The sequence below is a fragment of the Lynx rufus genome, unplaced genomic scaffold (assembly GCF_022079265.1).
Source record: "Lynx rufus isolate CCGP_SWC_20201006 ecotype Redwood Valley unplaced genomic scaffold, mLynRuf1.p SCAF_17, whole genome shotgun sequence".
NCBI classification, from domain to species: Eukaryota; Metazoa; Chordata; class Mammalia; order Carnivora; family Felidae; genus Lynx; species Lynx rufus.
Genome location: NW_025814831.1, coordinates 23,383,385 through 23,402,439, shown reverse-complemented (window position 1 = coordinate 23,402,439; position 19,055 = coordinate 23,383,385). Strand labels below are relative to the sequence as shown.

The following is a 19,055-nucleotide window of genomic DNA, read 5'->3' as shown; positions in this document are numbered from 1 at the left end:
AATTCATTTGCTTACTAAGTAACAAAAATTCACTGAGTACCTACTATGGTGAGGCGCTGTGCTAAATAGTAGATATTTGGGAACGTGAAAGAGGAGAGTGGCTCCACAGGTTTGAAAGGAAATTACCACTTATTGTATGGTAAATTTTAACTTTAAAATCTAATCCCCTTATCCACGTAGATTCAAGAATTTAACAAATATTTACCCAGTTTTATTGACTATTTCGCCCTTGAAATATTATTTGTCATGCTTCATGATACTATGCTCTTCTGGGATTATTTTCTCTATGTCTTAGACTGCTTTGCAGGATTTTCATCCTTAGCTTGAAATTTAAGAGTTAGTGTTCCCTATGGCTCTGGCCTAAATTTTCATCTCTTTAATCTACATACTTCCCCTGGGGAGTTTTCATTGCTCCTATGACTTTTTTTTTAAGTAAGCTCTATGCCTAATGTGGGGCTCGAACTCATGACCCTGAGATCAAGGTTGCATGCTCCACCGACTGAGTCAGCTAGGTGCCCCACTCCTAGGAATTTGAGTACCATCTACATGATATGGAGACCAATCTGACAACAACAAACTCTGCATGTTCAATTTTCGCCTTCTGAGCTCTAGCCTCAGGTATGAACCCTCCTTTTGACACTGCCACTTGGATGTTTCAAGGCCCCCAAAGTGAAAATATCAAAAAGTGAACTAATCAACTTCCGCTTCTCTCACTGACTAGCACAACCATCCGCAAAGTTGCCCAATCAAGAAACCTTGGAGTCATTCTTAACCCTTCCATTTTATTTCCTGGCAACCAATCTCAAAGTTCCATGGAGTTTTAGATCTTAAAATATACTAGGAAACCACCCACTCCTCTTCATGCTCTCTGTTACCACCCAATCCAGGTCACTATCCTCTGTTGTCAAGATTCCCAGAAATGTCTGCTTAACTGGTCCCTCTGGTTTCAATCTTGAATATTCCCAATTATTTTGGACTTTACAACCAGTTAGTTACCTATTAACAATTCAGACTTGATCATGTTGTTGTTTTGCTTCAAATTTTTAACTGGTTTCCCATATTCCAAAGGTAAAATTATAACTCCTTTATGAGGTTCTTTAGACCTCTGCTTACCTTATCAACTACAGTTTTGCTTTTTCTCTCTCAATGCTACATTCTACCATACCAAACTTCTTTTACTTCCTCAAACATGAAATTGATGTTCTTTTACTTCCTTCACATTGCCTAAAACTCTTCCAATCTTCCCTCCAAACTTGCCAGAGCATTTAAATATTGGCTTCCTTTGGGAAACCTACTTGGTTTGCTACTCACCCTACCCACCTTCAACCCTCTACACGTCCACCCAACCTATCCTATCTCTACCAAAGACATGTGTTCTTATTATATGTTCCCACAGTGACTCATATCCCCTCTCATATCATTTTTAATTATTTTATTATACACCATTTATTATTATATAACAGATACTTTCCCAGGGCAGGAATGCATCCAGTAGAAGCAGCTTGCCTTTGTATCCCTAGCACTCAGTACAGTGTTACACAGAACTGGTGCTCAACAAGCATTTGTTCAATGAATATATGACACATCTTTTACTTGGAGAAAACTGGAAAGGGTATAGAGATAAACACCCCTCTATCCTTAAGGAGGATAACATTAAATACAGAATGTCTGTTATACATAATTATATGATGATAATGAGTAAATAAAACTGACTCCAATTTGGATACATGGGGATTTGTTAACATTGCAAATTGGAATTAAATATTTATCTCTCTCTTCTAGGATAATCTAATCCACACTAAATACTTCTGGAAGACAGTTTTATGATTTTATATTATAGATGAGAAAATAGGCACAGCAAAGTTAATTGAGTTACTCAAAGTTGCCCAGAAGCAGAACCACTATTAAAATTCAAAGCTGTCAATTTCTAATCCTTTGCTATTGTTGTTTTTGTTTTTGAAACTATTTTGCCTTTGACTCCCCAAAGTTCTGTGTGATTGTAGGACTTCAGCCTAAATACTTTGTCTTCTCAAAAGTATCACCTGTGGTATTTCTATTTGAATACAGAAACTTAGGAATATAGGTCTTTTTGCTGAATTTTCCTCGTGTTAAAATGAAAGGTTTTCGGAGATGTGTCTCTGTACTCTTGTACATTCTCAGAGGTGTCAGTTTCTTTGTTCTTAATGGAGTGTTACTATCGGGCACTAATTACCACTACAAAGTGCCAACATTGAACTTTCCTGCTGCTGGACATCATACTGGATACTCTACATCTATACATGTCCATTGTTAGTTGGCTGGTGCATTCTACTGCACTTGCTGGACATTTTGGTAGAAAATGCTACCAGTTCTTCATAAATATTTGAGCAGAAACTTAGGCTATTAAATTTAACAGGATTACCAGTTCCAGCATTTGTATTGTGAGAGACATAAACTTAAAAAGGTTTGTGCTGTCATTTCAAAAGGCCATGTATGTACTATGTACTCAATAAATAGGTTTCTATGTGCTATTGTGGGCAAATACAATGTATAACCACAGAGCCTTAAAAAGATGTTATTACCTTCTCAATATATATATTTAGTATACATAGAAGCTTTGCTTTTCATAACTCTGATATTAATTTCTCAGAGATAGACAAGATGAGTATACACTTGAGATTTTTCCTAGCCCCAGACAGGACCAACCAGGGCTGTTTCTTTTCAACCTGACTATAGCTCAAGATGTTAAAAGAATTTAATCTGTACAGAATTGTGGCCAACACATGCCACTTTTTTTAAGTATATAGAACTACACTCTTCTTCATCATTTTTAGATTAATATAATTTTCTTTTAACAAATACACCATTAATTAGAAGAATCTCCAATTACAGAACATTCCCCTTGCTCTTTGGGCTTCATTTGATCCATCCTTCATTTGCCAGAAGCAAACATCTTTACCCCTAAGCATTCAAGCTAGCTCATTAAATCACTCTTCAGTCCCACCTTACAGCTTCCAGGCCCAGGAAGAACTCTAAATGTCCCAACTATTTACTGTTTTTAATCCCCAATGCGACATTAAGTGAATTGGTTCTGTCATGTGAATATAACTGATTATGTTTCCCCTAATAAAGACAGACTCTTGAGTTATCCATTTGCAAGTGAGCCCAATGTAAAAGGAAGAGAGAACTACTACTGTCAGATGCCAAGTTAACGTCAATTGCTCATGCCATGGAACTGCCAATTAAAATTCTGGAGTAATCTTTCAAACACAGTTTTCCAGCCCGAGAACTGTGTATAAATCCATAGTGAATTAAGAGGCATAAAAGGTAAACCTTAAGCTCCATACATGTGTTAATATTCTCGGCTGGTCATTGGTAGATGACATTCATGGAGTCAGAACAGTCCTGACTTTCGCTTGGAATGTGCCTTCCCTGAATTCATCCTCGTTTATCAGCCCTGTTCTGGGGGAAGTGACTTTGCAAAGATGTTGCTTTCATTTCTTAATGCTGCACCTCCCATTAAGCTCTACCAAGAAATAAAGGTTCCTTTCAAGAGTAGCACAGGGGCTGAGTTGGCTTCCTGTTTCAGGAGATTATAAATGTTCTCAAACACTTCTAAAAGGAAGCAAATTCCAACTTAGGCTTTAAAATTCAGACTTATTTTTCACTCCATTTGGCATTGTGGTCTGAATGTGATAACAATAAAGCCTAACAGAGTAAAACAAATGTTTTTATCCCAAAGATACCTGACCTATGGGAGAATTTACTTTACCTGCAGAGATTCCATTTCTTCATCTTTTCTGTGGGTCTCCTCCAGGAGATCTGTAAGAAAGTAAAATACCCATCAGGATAATGTGAAAATGAGCTGCCTCTTACTATCAAACCCAATTCAGTCAATAGCTTGTATAAACTGTTGCCTGGAAAGAGAATTTTGTGTTTAAGTGTGAAAAGGAATGTAAAAGAAATGCCCTCTGATCCCAACTGATAGGATGGGGCAGAGCTCTGGACTCTACCAATCCTAAGCTAGATGAGAAGCCCTGGGAGGTCTTGACTCTGATGGAGATACCAGAGAATAAAACTGACTAAATTACAAATCCAAAATCATATCAATATTTTAGGAATTTGGCCCAGTGCTTATATAACTCCAAAGTAATACAACATTTTCTTTAAAAAAAAAAAAAAAACAACTTTTTTTTAAATGAAAAATGAGAAACAAACTATTTGCTCTTAAAATAAGCTTCCAAGCCAAGTTCCACCTCCAGAGTCAATTTTTATAACCAAATTAAAACATCTTAGAATAATGGGTGTTATTAATGGAAGCAGAACACCACCTTAGCTGTAAAGTCATATTAATTATCATCTCACGCTGAGAAGGTGGGAAGCATTGAAGCTACATCTGACCAAGAGCTTGGCATCATCTCAGAGAAATTAGTGGCTGGAAGGGAGGGTAGTCAACTGAAGAGAGTTCTGTCTAAATGCATGTATACAGCTATGGTATCTCAGTGCCCCACATTAATTTACAAACTTGCTATAAAGGAAAATATATTTGGCAAGCAGAATTTTCTGCCTGCAGCTTTACCACCCTGTGCTATGATCTTATTAGATCTCACAAACCTAAAGAGGGCTGGGTTGAGTCAGAAGTTGGATGAAAACAGGCAAGAAACACCTACAGCAGTGCACATTAATATTAGCATTTGCCTTGCTCTATGATTGATATTGCTCACCAAGAGGCTATGCTGCACAAAAGGAAACTATAACTTACAGAAATTCAATATATATCCCAGAAAGGCAAATGCAAATGTTTTTTAGCAAGTGCTATACTACATACAGCAGGAAGCAATACTATAGTAAGTAGCCAAGTCATACTGGTATAGGTCATAGCTGAACAGGCTGAACCTTCAGGAAACCTGGTAGATGATATAACTGATGATGAGACTGGATGGCTAATTCAGCTACAGAGGAATTGCAAACAATCCCCTCAAGACACAATGCACTGGGATTCAGGGTAACAGGTAATTTTTGCTCTGAATCCCACAGAAGAGTTAACTTTGGCTCCTAAACCTTCCATAATCAGAGTTACATCAAAAAAGCGAGAGGAGAAAGTCCATGCATTAGGCTGTACTTTTAAGGGGGTTTTTGGTAGGCTTATCAGGTTCTTTAACAATACAGAAACCAACTTTGAGTGTGGTAGATGGTTTAAGTGCCTTTGAAAATTCCTCATTCTGAATCCTTATTCATTCGCATTGTGACAATGCAGCTACTACCATCAAGAGGTCACGTTCATCTACTTTCTACATCTCACATCTGGGCTGGCTTCCTGACTTGATTTGCTAAGGAGAATACAGCAGAAGCATCTCTGTGCCAATCTGTACTGACAGTTCAAGAGGACTTGCAGATTTTCATTTTTCTACTTGGAACTCTACGAACAAGCCCAGGACAGCCTGCTAGATGACAAGAGCCCAGGACTCTTCCCACCTAAGATGCCCTGCAGGTTGCCTTAACTGGCAGCTAGCAAATGCCCAGAAGCATAGCTGTTCATCTGGCCTGAAGATGACCACAGTGGACTCAGAAGGGGATCCCAGTGGAGACCAGACAAACTGCCCAGCTGAGTCCAGGGCCAAGTCCAATTCACAGAATCCAGACCTAAAGAATGGAATTGGGGGATGGTTTGGTACCCAGCACTTGCTAACTTACAGCAACCAGTTGTTAACTGTACAGGAAGCTTTCAGATTTATCAGAAGTATGTAAGAGTAATTAATAGATACCTGGGAGAAAGGATCTTGACTCTGCAGAGAATAACAACTGGTCTTGAAGGGTAGGGATGTAAGTAGCATGAATGGGCATTTTATCCTGGGTGTCTCTAATCTTTGTGTCACTCCATCACTCCACTCAAATTCCATGAAGAGAGGAGCTAATGAGACTCACTCACATCTCTTGACTACTGTTTGGCTAGGGGAAAGGATGGAGCACCTTCACTGATAATCCCAGGAAGACAAGGAGCAGGAAGGATAGTTTCTACATACAAGATTAGAAGCTTCTCTAAGTTAGGCCCCTTGTAGTGAATTACACTGTTAAATGGGACATTGGACCTGGAGTGGTGGACAGTAGGGTTCATCAACCAATCAAAGAAAACTGATCTCATTCCACCAGAGTCAGCTTGGTACAGCAAACACCAAACAGCTAAAACTTACTGGATAATTAATGGGTATTGGATCTCCTATAGAGTCAAGCTCAACTCACAGATTTGATAAAATTATAAATGTAAAGAAGCTCCATCACCCTCAGAACTTCATAGTATTATTGCAACTTCAAAATTATGTTCTCTATTTTCTCCAAATGCATAGAGATCAAGTTGCTTTCCAGCAAAGCTAATCCCATTGCAACCCTTGATTTTGGACAATTGAACAAAAACGACTACAGAGATTACTACAATTGGCATTTAAAATATAGAACTCCTGGGGTGCCTGGGTAGTTCAGTCGGTTAAACATCCAACTTCGGCTCAGGTCATAATCTCACAGTTCGAGTTTGAGCCCCACAGCAGGCTTCTCTGCTGTCAGCACAGAGCCTGCTTTGGTTCCTCTGTTCCCCCCTCCCTCCCACCCTCCCCCCGCTGGTTCTTTCTCTAAATAAATAAATAAATAAATAAATAAACAAACAAACTCAAATAAACAAATAAAATAAAATAAAATAAAATAAAATAAAATAAAATAAAATAAAATTAAATTAAATTAAATTAAATAGAACTCCTAGAGGTGCCTGCTTGGCTCAGTTGGTTAAGCGTCTGAGTTCGGCTCAGGTCATGATCCCATGGTTTGTAAGTTCAAGCCCTGCATTGGGCTCTGTTCTGATGGTGTTGCACCTCCTTGGGATTCTCTTTCTCCCCCTCTCTCTCTGCTCCTCCCCCACTCGTACTTTCTCCCTCTCTCAAAATTAATAAATTAGAAAAATTTTTTAAATAAAAATATAGAACTCCTGGGCTTTGGGGAATGATGGCAGAGTAGGAGAACCCTAAGCTCACCTCATCCTATGGAAACAACTAGGTAATACCCACATCAGTGTAAATAATCCAGGAAATGATTCAAAGACTGGCAGAATGGACGCTTCACAGCTAAACATAGAGAAGAGGCCACATGGAAGAGGGTAGGAAGGGCAGAGATAGACTGGGAGCTAAACAGGTCCTCAGACTATGCTCAGGAGGCAGGGACACAGTGTGCACAGAGAGGGGAAAGAAACAGACCCTCAGACCAGGCGCCCAGGCCTGGGGAACCTGCACAGGGAAGAGGAATTCCTGTAACATTTGACTTTGCAAACTAGAGGGGCACAATTTTGGGAGTTCAGTCAGTGGTACGGTCAGTGGCACTTAATACCTGGAACCTGAAAAATAACCAGGCTGGACTCTGGGAGAGCCTGGAGGGTGAGAGGAAACTGAGTCTCCACCCTTAAAGAGACAGTAAAACAAAGAGCCTTGCAAAGATATAGCATAAAAGCAATAGTTTGAAAAATGCCTGAGTATGAAATGAAAAATCTCAGAGTATATACTGGACAGGCAGGGATCGTTAGGGTACTTCTCTAAGAATAAAAGAGCTAGGGGGTACCATTTCCCTCTCCCCTGCCCCCAGCCTAGACACACAGATACCTGTGGGAACCAGCGAGGCACCAACACTTGTTACCTAACTTGCTAACAGCATGTCTCGCCACAGCGTCCTCCTGTATATGTGCCCCCTCCAGCTAGGCGTCAACTCAAGCCCAAAGTGGCCCCAGGATGGACCACTAACAACAAAGGGAACAAACCCTGCCCAGGACAGGCAAAAATGAGTAGAGTTTCTCTCCTGAAGCCACAAGTTTATATTAGCCTGGTGCTTCCAAGGCTGTACTTTGTACTATGCTTAAAGGAACCTGTAAAACAGCAAAGCTGGTAAAGAAGAAAATAGAGCCAAGAGACAAAGAGTTGGCTGAAGACCAGATCCACCCTTGCCTGAAGCCCACAAAACTCCCGAACTTCTAGCTCTCTCTCCCTCCAACTCTCTGTTTCCCTTCTTTTTCCTTTCTTCTTTCCTTCCTTCCGTCCTTTCTTCCATCTTTCTCTTCCCTCCCTCCCTTCCTTTCCTTCGTTTTACTTATACTTAAATTAGGTTTAGTTGGATTGCCATCAGTTTTAAAAGTCTCTGGTTGTATGGCTGTACTGAACTTTTTTATCTTTATTCAGAAACTTGGAGAACTCGAAATTGGCAAGAATGTTCTGTTATACAGGGAAGCATTTCATCCTACAATAAATACAGAGAAGGCAAATGATTTGCCCAAGATTACCTAGTTAGTGCTAAAGCCACAGCTAGCACTTTGCTCTCTAATCTTCTTGCTGTATATATCATATCGTGCTCTCATTTGTACCACTCAGTGCTTAATTGTACCTTTCTTCATACTGTTATTTTAAAAATTGCACATGTTCCTACTCCTCTGATTTCCTTTAGGAGTTCTCTGATGTCAACAATCAGGGCTCTGCTGTCTTCATATCCATATCCTCCCTAACTACTGCCTCTCTACGGTTGCTATTTAACTTGGATCCCCCAAATTGTCTTCTCCACCAACATCACTGCTCTGTGCAATTGCTCACTTGTTAGTTCCTTTGTTCAAGTACATGCCTTTGGGATGATGAACGGGGTTATTAACCTGTGACGAGAAAATATGGCCAGTGGGCCCTGCTGAGAAGCAACTACTCTGCGGCAACCACAAGATGAGACAATGTAGGTGAGACCTCTGGACGGCTGACGTGACATAAGGCTGTGACAACAGAGTGTGACTAGTGCACCCCTCGTTAGAACAAGCAATCTTGCTGTTGTTTGCTCTTACCAGCTTTAGAACGAATGATCAGAGCATGCTCTGCTCCCTTGCTCACTGGCATGTTCATGTGTTGCTTTATTATTCTCTGGTCTGCTGTTCAATACAAACAGCAATTCAACTGCGATGCAAATTGCTGTGGCTAAATGTGCTTCCATCAACATTAGTTAATGAAAGATTTTTTTTTGGTGAAAAGGGCAGACCAGTCCTGTGTGTTTTCCTTGGACTGGCTCCAACTCTTTAAATGAGCTGATACTAACTCATTATGACATATGGTCATGTGGGAGGGAATCCCATTTAAAAAAGCAGGACATCAGTGGATGAGAAGTGGAGAATCTGGGTGTGTTGTGTTGTTTTGTTTCACTTTGCATTTCTCTGGCACATTCAGGGTAATATATCATGACCATGTTTTTGGCTAAGACAGTCTTGTACTACTTCCTTCAGTTTTTGCAACTAGTGGTCTGGCTGTTTAAGAAGGTTTGACACATTTTTATATTGATTCTGGTTCCTAGTAGCCAAGGGAGCAGATAGGTTGTTTGCTTGTTTATTTGCTTTTAAAAGGAGGATCATGTCCAGCTGTACCTGAGCAACAAATCTATCTAGCAACTTGACCCTTCATAGAAAGATTGGAGATTAAGTTTAGAAAGGAGTAGATTTTCCCTTTCATCTTTACTGTAAAATATCTCGTCCATATTATAACCCCACTCAGCTGGTAATACAGAAAAAGTTGTAGAAACAAGGGCTTCAGATACAGCAACATTTATAACAGCAGCAGTGGACAGAGTAGCACTGGCAGCAGAGTATGGCGAATTAATGATAGCAGAGAAAAGCATTTAGCTTCTGGGTTCTATATCTCACTTAGTAACCAATGCTCCTCTTCAGGATTACTCTGTGTCCTGACATTTGCCTAAAACAATAGATAATGTAAATTCTCAATGAACGTAAGCTCTTTAAAAAGTAAGTCTATGTCATTCATCTTTGTGGGTGGCAGTTGTGGTATAATAAAATTAATCAAATAAAAGAGCACACAACAACCCTTCAGAGGTCATAAATGATGGACCTAGCCTCCCACAGTTGTATACTGGATACTCAAGATGCTAGCAACGGGCTAAAGTCAATGCCCAATTTCTCTGTTTCTTTTTTGGCTCCCTAGTTATTGGAATCATTAATACTTTAGGGACAGAAAGGACCATTGAAATAACCTAATCCCAGGATTTTCATCCTTTTTTTTAAAAACAAGTAGAGGTGCACCTGGGTGGTTCAGTCGATTAAGGGTCCGACTTCAGCTCAGGTCACAATCTCACGATTTGTGGGTTTAAGCCCTGTGTTGGGTTGTGTGCTGACAGCTCAGAGCCTGGAGCCTGCTTTGGATTCCGTGTCTCCCTCTCTCTCTGTCCCTGTCCCACTCGTGCTCTGTCTCTGTCTCTCTCTCTCAAAAATAAACGTTAAAAAAAAAAACACAGAAAGTTTAAAAAACATTAAAAAAATGAAACAAGTAGAATTCTGTCTTACAAATGAAATCACATACACTTTCCAGTGTATATTATAAAGTCAGTAATTTAAAAGCTGAAGGAAGCTTCTCAGGTGAAAGCAGAAGGGAGGACCTAGGGGCCAGCCTATTGGGACTTCATTTCTATCTTGGGATCAATGCCTGTGATGCCATGGTGGAGCTATTATAAAGCTCCAAATTATGCTGATTGAAAACCACTGATCTAATCCAATCTCCTCACATTTTATAGATGAGGACTGAGTTCCCAAAGAGCAAAAGTCTCTGTCAATGTCACACAGCTAGTGAACAGAAATGCATGAACCTGAGCCCAGAGCTTCTAAACTGGACCAGGGTCCAATACTTTTTCCTGCACACAAGAGACTGGTATCCTTTGCCTTTCAAGATGTATTGGACAATAGTATTGGACATACTATTCCAAACTCTGTCATAAATGCTTACACATTTTCCAATGCTTTCCCAAACTTAAAGGAAACTTTGTGAAACCAAATTGTGTAACTACAATTTGTGAGAAGACCTATAGTTAATTGCTGTCCAAAATGAAATTCCTCAACCCTGGGAGATGACATTACAAGATGTGGCTTTGATGGAAAGCAAATACTTAAAACATTGGAAAAGGCAGTTGTTTTTGGCAAGATGTGCTCAACACACAACATACAGAATATCTCACAAAAGAAAACAACAACAGATCTGTTTAAATGAATGGCTGACAGCTGAATAGTTCCTCCACTTAATGATATAATATTTATCAGCAAATGTTTTTCTATTCTATCACACTAATATATGTAAACGGGATAAATGGATAATAATATAACTTTACATTAACCAAAATATCTCAAAAATAATCAAATGTGTTGTTTTTAAATTAATATATGTAAAACACTTAGTAAGAATTATATGTTAGCTGTTATTATTTTAAAAATTACCCTTCAGTATGCCTGTTAAAATCAGGAATATGTGTGAAAATATAATCAGATGCATGTTAAAACAAGCAAAAAAAAAAAAAAAAGCCTTCAAGTGTACTGCTTTTAGACTCCGTCTATGATTGGTAGCTACATTACTGAGAACTCTGCCATATCTACTGCCACCCACTGGTACATATCTGGATATACCACAATGAGTTAAGAGTTTTCTCATCAGGACTGACCACAGAAAACACACAGATTAAAATGAAGAACAACATTCAAAAAGTATGGCTAGCCTCTGTGGTTTGTCTCAGACGCTGAAACAACATACTGGTCTACAGATGGAGCCCAAATAGTCCAATAAATGAAAGGTTTACAATCCACTGTCTGTCTTGGGTATGTGGTAAAACATCCAAATACAGGTACTCATGTTTTATTTGATGCCAATTCATTGCTGGTAAAACTTTCCATCTTGACAACTTTAGAGATTTTAAAACCTCTTCTCCACAAAACTGCTACCCTACAGAAAACAACACAACAATCTACCCCATTCCATCTCAGTCTTGGCCCTGGCTTGGAGAACCACCACGATACAGAACAAAAAATTCTGACTCAGCCAACAAATAAGATTCTTATCATTTTTTATTAGCAACACAAGCAGAGAAAGTAAAAACATACACATTAATCCAAAAGTCACTGTTCTAAATTGGTTTCAGGGCTGTCTTGGTCAATGGAATTAATGTGACAATGAATAAGATGAGCAAGAGAAGTTTATAATCTACTGTAAATGCCACTTCAACAATAAATTTCATATGCTCAAACCTAGGCATAAAATCATACTTCTTTTTACATACACTATCTCTAAAGTGTGTCCACCTAATAGAAAGTTTGGTTTTTATTTAAATTCCATAGGTAGGAAGGCAGTTTATTTTAGGCCCTATTCTGATTCTATGCTTATAAGTGAGTACGTATTTTTTGGGCCCATAGAAATCCTAGGTATTTGACTTGTTCTTCAATAATCGATTTATGGAAGATACAAAAGTTTGTGCTGGTGTCTTGATGCACCTACTACTAAACCACACTCAGATTCCTAGGCATTTCAGACTCCTGGGTCTGCCCTACATCTATGCTAAATACATTACAGACAAAGTTATGAAAAACAAATATGAAGAACAAATCTTGAAAGCAGTGAGAGAGAAACAATAAATTGGTTATAGGGGGAAAACAATTAGAATGCTGGTGAAACAGAAATTAAAATAATCTGTTGTCAGCAGACCAACACTAAAACATTGGTTGTGGAAAGTTCTCTAAGAAAAGAGAAGAAATGATTAAAAAAGAAAGAATCTTAGAAGTTTAGGAAGAAAGAAAGAACACAGTAATAAAAAATATGCATAAATTCAATAGATTTTCCTTCTCCTATTGAGTTTTAAAATTATGTTTGGTGGCACCTAGGTGATTCAGTAGATTGAGCGTTGGACTCTTGATTTCTGCTCAGGTCATGATCTCACAGTTGGTGGGTCTGAGCCCAACATTGGGCTCTGCTGACAGTACAGAAACTCCTTGGGATTTCTTTCTCTCTCTCTCTGCCCTTCCCCTGTTCTCTCTCTCAAAAAGTAAATAAAAATTAAATAAAAAAATACATAAAATTATGTTTGATGTTAAGACAAAAAAATTTGAATACTATCTGACATGGTTCTAAATGCATATAGAGGAAATATTTATAGTACATACATTTATATATGTATATGTATATATATATATATGTATACATACACACACACACACACATATACATATACATTTTAATTTTTTTAAGTAGGCTCCACATCCAACATGGGAGCTTGAACTTACGACCCTGAGATCAAGAGTCTCATGCTATACTGACTGGGCCAGCCAGGGCAAAAGAACATGAAGAAAGAAATTTTCTACACTTTAAACTGGTAAAATACAATACTAGTAGACTGTGATAACTGTGTATATACAATGTAATGCTTACAGCAACAACCAAAAGAGTTACACAGAGATGCACTCAAAAGCACAACTGATAAAATGGAATTAAAAACAAACAAACAAACAAAAATGCTCAAAACAAAACAAAACCCCACAGTAAAGGTGGGGTTAATAAAAGCAGAGAAATAAAAAACACAAAAAATAAACAAAAATGGCAGACTTAACTTCTAACATATCAATGATTACATTATATGAAAATGGTCTAAATATACCAATTAAAAAAATAGAAATTGCCAGATTGGATTAATGACCTCTCTATCATTAATCCATGACATGATCCAGGGTGCCTGGTTGACTCAGATCAGTTTCAGACTCTTGATTTTGGCTCAAGTCATGATCTCATGGTTCATGGGATTGAGCCCCATGTCAGCACAGAGCCTGCATGGGATACTCTCTCTCTTCCTCTCTGTCCCTCCCCCACTCATGTGCACATGTTCTCTCATGCTCTCTCTCAAAATAAATAAACCGAAAAAAAAAAAAGAGTCTCTCTCTCTCTCTTTAAAAAAAAAAATCTGTGATATGATCCATGGACCCCACTATATACTATTTATAAGAAATTCACTTAATTTTTTAAAAAATTTTTAAATATTTATTTTTGAGAGAGAAAGAGAGAAAGAGAGAGAGAGAGAGAGAGAGAGAGGCAGAGAGGGGGAGATACAGAATCCTTAGCAGGCTTCAGGCTCTGAGTTTCAGCACACAGCCCAAGGTGGGGCTCAAACCCACGAATCGTGAGATCATGATCTCAGCTGAAGTCAGACACTTAACTGACTGAGCCACATAGATACCCCAAAAAACTCACTTGAAATATACTGATTCAGCAGGGTGAAAGTAAAAAATGAAAAAAGATACACCATGCAGACATTAATGAAAAAACCATGAATGATAGATCAGTACGAGACAAAGTAGATTTCAGAGCAAAGAAAATTAACAGAAAAAGCAAAGGACATTATATATAATGATAACAAGAGCTAATCTACCAAGAGGACATAGCAATCCTATATATGTATATACCAAAAGACAAATCTGCAAAAACAAAATGTGAAGAAAAAACTGATATAACTGAGAAGAAAAATGGAAAAATTAAAGATTGGTGTTGGAGAAGTCAACATTCCTTTCTCAACAACCAATTGTACAACTAGATAGAAAATCATCAGACTAGATAGAAGCACATATCAAAGATTTATTTAAGCATAAATATCAGGAAAACCTTTAAACACTTGGAAACTAAACAACACTAAATAATCTACGGGTCAAAGACAATAATGTCTCAAGTGAGATTTTAAAAAATATCATACACTGAATAAAACGATTATAGGACACAGCCAAATCAGTGGTGACAGGAAAATCTATAGCACTAAATGCATGCATTAGAAAAGAGAAAAGGCCTTAAATGAATATTCTATAACTCAAGAACCCCAAAAAAGAACAAAATAAATCCCAAGCAGCAGAAGGAAGGAAATAACAAATAACAGAGATCAATGAAATTAAGAATGGAAAAACAATAGAAAAAATTAATGAAACAAAGAGCTGGTTCCGTACATAGTTCAAGAAAATTGACAAACCTTTAGCAAGGCTGACCAACAGAGTGATACTGAGACAGAAAAGAGGGTGGAGGGAAATTATCAATAATAGAAATGAAACAGGATATCACTACAAATACTGTAGCTATTAAAAGGATATTAAGGAAGACTACAAGCAACTCTTCATATATAAATTTGAGAACATGGATGAGGCGAGTCACTTCTTTAAAAAGTACAAAGTGCTATAAGTCACCCAATATAAAATACATAATTTGACTAGCCTGTAAGTGTTAAGGAAATGGGATTTATAATTGTAAAACTCCCGTAAGAATTCCCTGTGATTTCTACCAAATGTTTAAAAAAGAATTAGCATCAATTTTACACAATCTCTTCTAGAAGACAGGAAAAAAAGGGAATACTTGCCAATTCATTTCATCATGCCAGTATTCCCCTAGTACCAAAAATACAGCTAAAAAAAAAAAAAAAAGATAAAGAAAAAAACCTGCAGCTCTCTCCTAAATACAGATGCGGATATCCGTAACAAAATTTTAGCAAATAGCATTTAACAACATATAAAAAGAATTATATATCATGACTAAGTTGGGTTTATTCTAAGGATGCAAGGTTGACTCAATATTCAAAAATCAATCTCCATAATCTATCATCTTAACAGGGTAAAGAAGAAAATCACATGGTTATATCAATTGATATATAAAAACTACTCCACAAAATTCATAATACTCATGATTTTAAAAAACAAATTCAGAAAAGAAAATACAAGGGAATTTCCTCAATTTGATAAAGAGCACCTACAAAAAACCTTACAACTAACATTATACTTAATGGTGAAAAAGGGAATGTTTTCCCCTTAAGGTCAGAAATAAGGCAAGAATGCTCTTTCTCCCAATTCTTAGATATTATGGTTTTGGAAGATCTCTCCAATACAATACAACAAAGAAATAAAAGGTATACAAATCAGAAACAATGAAACAAAAATGCCTCTATTTGCCGATGACATGATAGTCTTCATAGAAAATCTCAAAGAATTTGCCAAAAAAAAAAAAAACCCACCAAAAACAAAAACTCTAAATAAAAACCAGCTCTTGGAATCAATAAGTGAGTTCAGCCAGGTCACAGGATACAAGATAAACATATAAAAACTGATCATATCTCAACATACTAAGAATGAATATGTGAAGACCAAAATTAAAAACTATAGTACCAGTTGAAAAGACCCTTCTCCCCCAATGAAATACCTAAGTGTAAATTTAACAATACATGTAAAGGACTTGCACGCTGAAAGACACAAAACAACGGTGAGACATCTTGTGATCCTGGACTGGAAGACTCGCAGCATAAAGTTATCAATTCTCTCTAAATCAATATAAAAGACAATATTATTCTAAAATCTGTATGGAAAGAAAATGAAACAAGAGTAGCTAAAACAGTTTTTAAAAAGAAGAGTGAACTGGGAGAAATCAGTCTATTCAATCTCTATGTTTATTACATAGCTACAGGAATCAAGACTGTGTGGTCTTTGTGAAGGTATATACGCATAGATTAATGAAACAGATGGAGAATACAATCACAGAAATGGAGAACAGATTAGTGGTTGCCATGAGTTAAGGATGGATTGAGGGTAGAAGAAAAGTGGGTGTAGCCATAAATGGTACCATGAAGGATCTTTGTATCCATGGAAATGTTCTAAATCTTGACTGTATCAATGTCAATATCCTGGTTGTGCTATTATACAATAGTTTTGCAAGATATTTCTATTGGGAGAGAATGGGTAAGGGTATCTTTATATATTATGGGATCTCTCAATAGTTTCACAACTTCATGTGAATAGAAAATGATCCTCATAATAAAAAGTTCAATGAAACTACTGTCATTTAACATAGTATTGGAAGTCCTAGCTATAGCAACCAGACAACAAAAGGAAATAAAAAGAATCCAAATCAGCAAGAAGTTAAATTTTCACTATTTGCAGATGAGATGATACTCTATATAGAAAACCCGAAAGACTCCACCAAAAAACTGAATTCAGTAAATGAATTCAGCGAAGTCACAGGATAAAAAAATCAATGTGCAAATGTGCAGAAATTTGGACCATCTTTTCAATAACTGGTGTTGGGAAAACTGGACAGCAACATGCAAAAGAATGAAACTGGACCACTTTCTTACACCATACACAGAAATAAATTCAAAATGGATGAAAGACCTAAATGTGAGACATGAAAACACTAAAATCCCGGAGGAGAACACAGGCAGTATCCTCTCTGACATCGGCCACAGTAACTTCTTTCTAGATATGTCTCTGGAGGCAAGGGAAACAAAAGCAAAAATAAACTATTAGAACTCCATCAAAATAAAAAAACTTCTGCACAGCAAAAGAAACTATCAACAAAACTGAAAGACAGCCTATGGAATGGGAGAAGATATTTGCAAATGACATATCTGATAAAGGGTTAGTATCCCAAATATATAAAGAACTTATAAAACTCAACACTGAAAAACAAAACAAACCAATTAAAAAATGGGCAGAAGACATGCATAGACATTTTTCCAAAGAAGACATACAGATGTCCAGTAGACACATGAAAATATGCTCAACATCACTGATCATCAGGGAAATACAAATCAAAACCACAACGAGATACATCTCACATCTGTCAGAATGGCTAAAATAAAAAAAACACAAGAAACAACAAATGTTGTCAAGGATGTGGAGAAAAAGGAATACTAAGGCACTGTTGGTGGGAATGCAAACTGGTGTAGCCATGGTGGGAAACAGTGTGGAGGTTCCTCAAAAAATTAAAAATAGAACTACCATATGATCCAGTAATTCCACTACTAGTATTTACCTAAGGAATATGAAAACACTAATTCAAAAAGTTAATATGCACTCCTATATTTACTGTGGCATTATTTAAAATAGTCAAATTACTGAAGCAGCCCAAGTGTCCATTGATAGATAAATGCATATAGTATACACACACACACACACACACACACACACGCACACACGCAGGAATATTATTCAGCCATAAAGAGTGAAATTTTTCCATTTGTAATAACATGGATGGAGCTAGAGAGTACTATGCTAAGTGAAATAAATCAGAGAAAGATAGATATATGTTTTCACTCCTATGTGGAAGATGAGTGACTTAACAGAAGACCATGGGGAAGGAAGGAAAAAAAAATAGTCAAAAACAGAGAGGGAGGACAACCGTAAGAGACTCTTAAATACAGAGAACTGAGGGAGTGGGGGGATGGGGAAAATGAGCAACAGGCATTGAGGGGGGCACTTGTTGGGACGAGCATTGGGAATCACAGGAACCTACTCCTGAAGCCAAGAGCATACTGTATACACTGCATGTTAGCTAACTTGACAATAATTAAAAAAAAAAAAAAAAGAAAAGAAACAAAACAAATGAGCAAAGGCGATAAAACAAAAAAAAAAAAAAAAAAGAGGGAGGTAAACCAAGAGACAGAGTCTTAAATATGGAGAACAAACTGATGGGGGTGGGGGCAGGGGTAAAATAGGTGATGGGATTAAGGAATGCACTTGTGATGAGCACCAAGTGATGTATGGAAGTGTTGAATCACTATATTTTACACCTGAAACTAATATTACACTATATGTTAACTAACTGGAATTTCAATAAAAGCTTAATAAAAAATCAGAATGGCTTTAGACAAAATAATAGATAATGGATATTAGAGTGAATTGATTAATTAATTACTTTTTGAGGTCAGTATCTCAACATTTGCCCTTTCCTGTCCATCCTCATTGTAACTGCCCTAGCCTACACAGCCATCTTCTCTTTTCTAGACAACTATAGTTAACCCATATTTCTAAAGGAAAGTATATGGCTTGACACTGTACTACTACTAAAATAAAAGAAATAAAAAAATAAAAACACCTTGGACATGCTGAAGAATACACAGCATGAGCTTTAGTGTAAGAATCACTTGGATATATAACCATATCCACATATTCCTCTTTCCTTCACTCTCAAATGGGGACAAAAATGCCAACATTATGGAACTGTTATACTGATTGTATGAAATAATATACATAGCTTTTTCAGTTAATAGTAATCATCATTATTTCATCACACCTGTACAAAGATATAATTATTATTATTAATTATGAATATAAATTGTGTTGATGATTAGAGAGCCCTGCAAGAGAGATATAATTATGTATAGCCACACACTGACAGGATAGAGACCGGTTTTTTCTCAGATACTATATTCTGTTCTGAAGACACAGACTCTAAGCTATTATTCCC

At 37.2% G+C, this 19,055-nt stretch overlaps 1 protein-coding gene across 1 annotated transcript in view; it reads right to left on the bottom strand.

Annotated features, from left to right (window-relative positions):
• The window catches only part of CEP128 (centrosomal protein 128), a 382,564-nt gene that overhangs the window by 71,808 nt on the left and 291,701 nt on the right, over window positions 1-19,055 (bottom strand). Inside the window, exon 19 of the mRNA XM_047080283.1 lies at window positions 3,752-3,801. Within this exon, the coding sequence (XP_046936239.1) occupies window positions 3,752-3,801 (50 nt within the window). The remainder of the gene's footprint in view (window positions 1-3,751; window positions 3,802-19,055) is intronic.